Source organism: Arachis hypogaea, chromosome 10 (assembly GCF_003086295.3).
Source record: "Arachis hypogaea cultivar Tifrunner chromosome 10, arahy.Tifrunner.gnm2.J5K5, whole genome shotgun sequence".
NCBI classification, from domain to species: Eukaryota; Viridiplantae; Streptophyta; class Magnoliopsida; order Fabales; family Fabaceae; genus Arachis; species Arachis hypogaea.
In genome coordinates, this window is record NC_092045.1 from 89,474,372 (window position 1) to 89,482,868 (window position 8,497).

The 8,497-nt window shown below is 35.3% G+C and overlaps 1 protein-coding gene across 1 annotated transcript; it reads left to right on the plus strand.

The window, feature by feature from the left end:
• The first annotated feature begins 2,224 nt into the window (after window positions 1-2,224).
• LOC112717711 (zinc finger BED domain-containing protein RICESLEEPER 2-like) lies at window positions 2,225-5,113 on the plus strand. Its single transcript, XM_072204232.1, has 4 exons — window positions 2,225-2,239; window positions 2,618-4,580; window positions 4,694-4,735; window positions 4,905-5,113. Exons 1-4 carry the CDS (start codon window positions 2,225-2,227, stop codon window positions 5,111-5,113), a joined length of 2,229 nt encoding a protein of 742 aa, XP_072060333.1.
• The last annotated feature ends 3,384 nt before the right edge of the window (window positions 5,114-8,497 follow it).

Genomic DNA, 8,497 nt, shown 5'->3' on the forward strand with positions numbered 1-8,497 from the left:
AAAACCAAATAAAAAAAACCGGTTTTTAACCGGTTAAAACCGGTTAACCAAATTAAAATAAAACCTAATTTCACTTCTTCTCCTCTTCGACAAATCCTCTTCAACAAAAACAAATCCACTCTTCGCCAATCGCGGAATCGCCACCGTCAACATTTCTTCTTCTCTGCCTCTCGTCGGAGCTCGCCGGTGGTTCGTCGGCCTCTACCTCTTCGAGTTCGAGTCTTCCGTCTTCACTTTGATTCGAGACTCTGTCTCTCTGCCTCGACCTCCATTCACGACTTTGTCTTCTCTCTTTTCGGTTCTCTTATTCTTTTGTTGGTGGCTCGTCGGAGCTCATGCTCATCAATTGAGGTAAGCCTCATCCTTGCCCTTGGTTCTGAATTCTGAGTTTTATCTGGGTTATTTGTTATCTGGGTATTTTCTTTTTTGTTGATTTGTTCTGTTTTGTTCCTTCATGAGTATACTGACTTCTTCACTTCAATGGATTGAATGTGCAGATTTTAAAATCTCTCAGTATTGAACATTTGAACTCTCCATTTCAATGGATCCTGCTGTAAGTTTCTTCTTCACTGTGGTTCACTTTTTGTTGAAAAATATCTAATTAAACTAAGTAGTAGTTGAATCCTTGATGAACTGATTGCCATGCTCATTTATTATTTTTTTGGTTCATGCATGTACCATAATATATATAGTATATATGTAGCGCTAGTTGTGTTATATACAGTGTATGAATTTTCAAATTGAACCCCCCTAAAACTTGATTTCATAAAAAATCTACTTGCTGATTTAAGCCAATACGTAAGTGTTCTATATGTATTGTGCTACTTGATTATATATATATATATATATAACAGAATATGGTTACTGAGGCTAACTATAATCACTAACTAACTAATCAATAAAACCAACAACCAATCTCCTAATCTTTTATAGGAATTAGAATTAGATAGACTAGTAGTTGAAGTTGCAGGGATGAATGATGAATTTGAACAATGCTGCATAAGAGGGATAATAAAAACACTTCAAATGGTGACATTGATTCAAGAACTTTAGTAAGAAGTGTATTAACTCTGGTTCAATTAGCAATCATATGAAAAATCATTATTTAGTTGAAGAAAACTAACTTATCTTATACATGTTTCTGGCTTTATTGTTCTAATTTTTGTTGTAAATAGAATTTTGTTCTAAAAATCATTAACTGTGTTCTGCCTTGGCCTTCTTTTTCTTATCATTATTTACTGCCTTGAATCTTTCGCTCTAGCAAGTAGCAACTATAGTATAGGCAATGGAAACAACTCAATTTAGGAGTATAGTATAGTATTGGACTTAGGAGTGCTTGCTTTCACTAGTCCCCACCTTAATTTGTCCACAAAATCCTATTTCTGGATTAGAAGTAGCCATATGTTTTGTTCCTGAATTTCCAGAAAAGCTATACTTGGTTGCTTGAATGAAGAAAAAAAGAAAAGCTTTGCTTCTTGTGGTCTTATGAGGAAAATGAAGAGACAGATCAATGTAGTGATTAGCAAAAAAATACAATGACAATAGATGATTTCAACAGTATTTTAGAATGTGGGCCCTTGGTGCGATGTGATGTTTTTATTTCAGTGACAAAAGTGATATTTATCAGCAGTTTCTTGCAATGAGTAAGAAAGAAACTAAAGTGTAAGTGTCAAACTAGAAGAGAATATTTTCAAAGATTTAGTAGATGAAATAATCTTCACATGAAAAATTTTCAAGAGAAAGAGTGGATGCACTACTTATTTTAAAATGCCTGCTTGGTTCTTAATTTCTTGAAGTGTTATAGGATTCTGTGAGTTCATGTAAATAGTGTAGATGTTATGTAAGGGTTTGACAATGGAGTTTTATTTATTGTGGATTGATTTTCATGTAACTTACATGTGAGTGTATATTACTACCAGTGTACATGTTGTTTCTATCTTAATTTCTCCAACTTTAATTCACTATCTATGTTTCTACGTAGAAGATAGCAACAGGGAGAAGAATATATTGGTGACATTCTTATTTGCTTTGTCTTTAAGGCTTATATATCTATGTATATATATTGATAGCTCTTTTTAAATCAAGTTCTGGACCAAGAAAAAGAAATGGAATGATAAGGTTGTACGACTCTGATGATAAACAAGAACAAAATGGATTGTTAGGGTTTAGGAAATCATGATGAATTCAAATGATTCATTACTATGTATATGTATGTGATCTAAGAATGCAAGTTGCATCGGTTGTTGCCCTTCTATTCATCAATGCAGCTCCTATGTTCCTTCAATTTTTCCCCTTTTATCCTATTCTTCATTTATGCAGTAGGTTTTTACCACACAAGAATCGAAACTTTGATCAAATCAGTAGATATCTGATGATGCATGACTGGCTGGTGTACCATATAACAAGTTGATTGTTAACTTCTATGTATTTACAGTTTTAGTTTCCTGACTTTTATATCCTATGTAATTTTTTTCTTCATGTGTATAAAGGATTCTTACCATTATGCAGCAAAGTATTATTTTCTTCAACTTATCCTATGTCCTTTTAATTTGTATATATTTACAGATTTAATATTGTTAAAGTATTTAATAATTAGATTTTATGGCTTCTTTTTCAGAATGAGGTAGCCGATCGTGATGTTCCCATTTCAGAGTCTGCAGAGCATTCGACTTCTACATTACCTCCTCTCCCAACCACATCATCTGAGCGCAAAAATCGATCAATAGTTTGGGTGCACTTCAAGAGAACCCCTGATGATGAAAGTAAGGCTCAATGTCAACACTGTTTAAAAGTGATCAAGTGCGGAAATGGAACAAGTGCAATGAGATCACATTTAAAGATTTGCATAAGCAATCCCGGTTCAGATAGAGGCAAACGACAGAAAACAGGCACATCGCCTAGCCCAGAAGCACAAGTGGGTAGGTTTGATGCAGAATATGCTCGAGAAAAATTGATATCAATGTTTGTTCGCGAGGAGCTTCCTTTTCGATTTGTAGAAAGTCAAGGTTTTAAAGAATATTCAGCGGCCTTGCAACCAGGATTCAATACTCTTTCACGTTTTACATTGGCACGTGACATCTTGGTGCTCCATGAAACAAAGAAGGTTCAACTTCAAAAATACTTTTCCAAATACGGAGGAAGAGTTTGTCTTACAACTGATAACTGGAGTTCATGTCAGAATATGGCGTATATGTGTTTGACTGCTCATTTCATCGATGTGGACTGGAAGTTGCAAAAAAAAATACTAAATTTTTGCCAAGTCACCGGCCACACGGGAGAGATTATGGCTCAAAATGTTGAAGCTTGCTTGAATAGCTGGAAGTTGAACAAGATTTTGAGTTTGACAGTTGATAATGCATCGTCTAACGATGTAGGAGTTATGTATTTACAAAGAAGACTAAATTCTTGGAAGAGTTCAGTTTTGAATGGAGAGTATCTCCATATGCGGTGTTGTGCGCATATTTTAAACCTGATTGTGAAGGATGGATTGAAGGAGATTGATGATTCAGTCGCCAAAATTCGAGATGCTGTGAAGTATGTCAGATCTTCAAATTCAAGATTAACTAGGTTTAAGGCATGTATTGCACAAGAGAATATTCCATATAAGACTCTTGTTTGCCTAGATGTTGAAACGCGATGGAACTCTACATACTTAATGTTAGTAGCAGCCTTAAAGCATCAGAAGGCATTTGAGCTATTAGAGATGCAAGACAAAAAATTTGTTGAAGAATTAAACAAGGGAAGAGGGGTACCTTCATTTCAAGATTGGGATTATGCTAAGTCCGTCTTACCATTTTTAGAGATGTTTTACGATGCTACACTTCGCATCTCTGGATCCTCTTATGTCACTAGTAACTTATACATGAAAGAAGTGTTTGCTCTTGGAAGGAGGATTCAACAATATCGTGATGATGATGATTTGAGCATAAGTCTTATGGCAAGTAAGATGAAAGCAAAATACAACAAGTATTGGGGAAATGCAAAAACTATTAACATGTTGTTGTTAATTGCCGTAGTTCTAGATCCCTGCCATAAGTTGGATTATGTTGAGTGGTGCCTAGTTAATTCTTTTGGTGTGGAAGTGGACGGTGAATTGAAGACAAAGTTGTCTTCTTGTCTTCATTCACTTTATAATTTATATCAAGGTGCAGATGAAGGAAACCAAGATGATACCCTCTCCCAACCGAGTGCAAGTGATAAAGCCAAAGACATTTATGATATGGGGTTATATCGTCGATCAACCGGTCGCAAATCCAATCTTAAATCTGAGCTTGATCGTTATTTGAATGAAGACTGTGAGCCAGATGATAAGCCTTTGGATATTCTAGGATGGTGGAAGGCTAACTCGAATCGGTTTTCCATCCTAGCAAATATGGCACGGGACATATTGGCTATACCAGTTTCAACAGTAGCTTCCGAGTCTGCTTTTAGTATGGGGGGAAGAATCATCGATCAATATCGTAGCTCATTGACTCCTAAGATGATAGAAGCCCTTGTATGTACCGAAGATTGGCTTAAAGGAGATTTTTTCTCTTCTCTTGCACCTGAGAATTTCGAAGAGCTTGAAAAGGTCGAGCAAGGTAAATTGAATAAAATTAATTATGTAGATTCAAATGATGAATAAAATTAATTAAATTATTCCATTAGTCTTTATAAATTTTTTAAATTTATAATTATAGTTTTTTTTTTACAGATTTGATTTTATCAGAGGACATTACTTGTTCAGTGGGTCCAGGTTCAATTGCACTTGAAGATGACTAGAAAGTTTGGATTGTTTATGTTTTCTTTAGTTATGTTCTAAACACTTAGGTGGTAAAGATATTAGACTTACTTTTCCATATATGATTAGACTTGCTTATGTTTATGTTTATATTTATGCTTATGTTTACGTTGGTTTGTTTGAGACTTTGAGGCACAACTTATAGCAGTTGCAATGTCAATTTTGGATGGGGACATTGGTATCAACAATTATAGCAGTTGGAATGTCATTTTTGTGAATAAGATGAAGGTCTTAGTTGCAGTGGCTTTGAAATGTGTAGAGGAAGACAAAGATGCAAGACCAACTATGAGCCAAGTGGTCGAGATGCTTCAGAGCCATGACACAGATCCTTAGTGTTGAAGCTATACTCACCAAAACTTGCTAGTCTGGGTCTTTTGAGCTTGATTTTTCACTTTCTTTTTTGCATCAAGAGTATTGTACATAAACTATATCCAATTCTTGAGTTGCACTTGTTTCTTTCTTAGGCAGTTAGGCTACAGGGGAAGGGCGAAGGGAGTTGCATTTGAAAGAAAAAATTATTTAGAAAGAAAAAAAAATTAATTTAGATTACAAAAATTAATTTAAAAAAAAAAGTAAAAAAATTTGGGTTTTTGTATGTGAAAAAATTAATTTTTGTGTAAAAAATGGTTTTTAGGTGTAAAAATAACTTTTTTTTGTGTAAAAACCGGTTTTTTGGTAAAAAAATCGGTTTTTTGGTGAAAATCGATTTTTTTTATGTAAAAACTGGTTATTTTTTGAAAACCGGTTTTTTTAAAAATAACCGGTTAAAAACCGGTTTTGAATTTTATTAACCGGTTAATAACCACTTTTTTAATGTAAAACCAATTTGGTTAATAACCAAGACTATATTTTTGGTTAACCAAAAAACTGGTTTGGTTTTTGGATTAACCAAACCATGAACACCCCTAGTTATACACACCTCCCTGCAATTCCTTGAGAAGACGACCCGAGGTTTCAATACTTCGGTTATAAATTTTATTGGGTTTTGTTATTTGTGACAAGCAAAACTTTTGCACGAAAAGATTTTCTGTTGGTTTAGAAACTATACTTACAATGCAATATATTTTTGTGAAATTCTTTACCGATAGAAATCAGTTCGTCAAAAATGGCGCCGTTGCCGGGGAATTACAAACGTGTGCCTTATTATTGGTTATTGTAAATATTTGCTTTTTGCTTGTTTATTTGTTTTTATTTTTACTTTTTCATAAATTAAGAGGTTATTGGTTTTTATTTAGTTATTAAAAATTTCGAAAATAATGTTCCTTGTTCTTTCTTGATCTTCAAGTTGTTCTTCGTGTTCATCTTGACCTTCAAGTTGTTCTTGGTTGTTTTCTTCACTTTGATCTAAAAATTCTAAATTTGGTATCTTTTTATTATTTTTCTCTTTCCTCATTAATTTCAAAAATATATTTTCTCTTTATTTTAATTAATTTTTTCAAAAATTACAAAAAAAATTCAAATTTTTATTTTAAATTTTTTATCTTATCTTATCTTAGTTTTAAATTTCAAAATTCAAATCTTTTTTAAAAATCATATCTTTTTCAAAATCATATCTTATCTTATTTAAAAATCAAAATTTCAAATTTCAATATTTAAAATTCTAAAATTCAAAATTCAAATTTCAAAATTTAAATTTAAAATTTTAAAAATCAAACCTTTTCAAAATTTAAAATTTTTTTCAAATCTTTATCTTATATTGTTGTCAGTGTTTCTATGTTTTAGGAGTTTATTTTCATTAATTTTTTTTATTAGTTTTTGTTTTTATTTTCTCTTACTACTATGAACTCTCACCCCTTTGGCTATGAGTCTAGTTACAATTGTATTGCAGGAAGAGGAGATTACAATGAGAACATGCATCAAGGTTGGGACAATCAAAGATGGGAGGAGCCACAAGGATTTGATCAACCTTCTTGGCAACAACCCCCTCCAATGCGCTATAACCAACAACCATTCCATGATGCATACCAAGACAATGGTTATGGTGGACCTTTTCGTGACACTCAATACCCACCACAACACGTCTATGAACCATCTCCTCAATATAGCTTTGAACCACCATACTCACAAGCCCTTTACCACCAAACACCTCCATATGACCCTAACCCATATCCACCATACCAACCACCTTATGAGACATATGAACCGTATCTAGAACCACCACCTCCATATACACCATGTCCATATTCATCAATCCAAGAACCATATGATCTTAATTATGTTATCCCGGTGGAATAAGAGTCAAAGGATCGTTTCAAGGAGACAGTGGACCGACTTAATGCAACCATTTAACAGCTGGGGCAAGCGATAATTTGATTAGACTCCCGACGTCTGGACACTCAAGAAGCCCCCATGCCCTCATGTGGAAAATCTAATGAGAAACGCAGCATGAAGGAGACACTAGAAATCCCAGTGGACCGTGAGAAGCATGACTTTGTGTTGGAGCAATTGGAAGAAGCCATGCCTCCCAAGGAGGAGAAGAAAGTGGTCAAAGACTTAGGAGATGCGGAATGTCCATGGGAACCCCTAGTTATAGAGCCCCTTCTAAGGAGTTTGAATTTGATGTTGAGGAGGGTGTACAACCTCCAAGGCATATCATGGTTGAAGACTTGGAAGAGGTTGATCAAGAGATGGATGTTCAAGAAGAAGAAGCACAACCTCCCATGCCCTTGGAAAGTAGTGAAGAGGAGATTGAAATGGAAGAAAGCTACCAAGAGGAAGAGGTTGAAATTGAAGAAACTTGCAAGGAGGTGGAAGTTGTCATAGAAGAGTACAAGGGAGTGGAGCTTGGAAGATCATTAGAAACACCTCTCTCAAGGCCATTACCATCCAACACAACGTTCAAGTGGGTAAAATTCTTATCCTTGACCTTTACTTTCCCACTTGAATATGGGCTACTAGAGACGGATGGTCAACTTAGAACTCTTTGTGGCTTTAAGAGTAAGAGGGAGATGGTTAGTGATTGGAAACACAGTCCTAGGTTCATTGTAGTGGGGAGCTCACGGCTGAATTATCATGGTTGGAAGAATACTAAATTGTATGGGTCTAGGAAGCTGTTTGGATGCCTCAGTGAGAATTTGGATTGCTTACCACCCAGTTGGAACAAAGATGGTCAACAAAAGGACGGGTGCAAAAGCAAGGTTTGGGACCCCGGAATTCAGTCTAGCAATCAACACTCTTGGGGCCTTGTCACTTGCTTTAACTTGCTTGAAGGCTCTTTATGCCTAGTTTGGGATCCCAGAGGCCATTGGAATTACAAACATTGGTGGAGATTCCTGGATGAGTTCAAGCACAAGCCACCATAACAAGGGACTCACCAAATGTCCAATTTAAGGACTTTAACTAAAAGTGCTAGGTGGGAGACAACCCACGATAGTATGATCGTTCTTTTTCAGTCTTAGTTTTATTTTATTCTTAGTTTTATTTTATTCTATTTTTCTTAGTATTCACTTATTATTTCTGCATACTCTTCTGCATTCTCCATTTTGTATTCTGCATACTGCATAAAAAAAAGAGCATGCGACGCGCAAGCGTCGCTGACGTGTCCGCGTCATATGTGCATGCGACAAAAAGAAAGAATGAACAGAAAGTCATGTGGGAGCATGGCTGGAGGCATGCCTTAGGCACCAACGCATCCATGCGTACGCGTCCCTGAAGCGTACGCGTCATTTTCTAAACCAGACCAACGCACGCGCACGCGTCAATTAAATTTTTGGCAAT

Excerpts from the sequence above, each read along its gene's own strand:
- LOC112717711 (XM_072204232.1), top strand. Across the intron at positions 4,581-4,693 it reads GCTTGAAAAGGTCGAGCAAG|ATTTGATTTTATCAGAGGAC; the intron begins GTAAATTGAATA and ends TTTTTTTTACAG. Across the intron at positions 4,736-4,904 it reads TACTTGTTCAGTGGGTCCAG|ACTTTGAGGCACAACTTATA; the intron begins GTTCAATTGCAC and ends GGTTTGTTTGAG.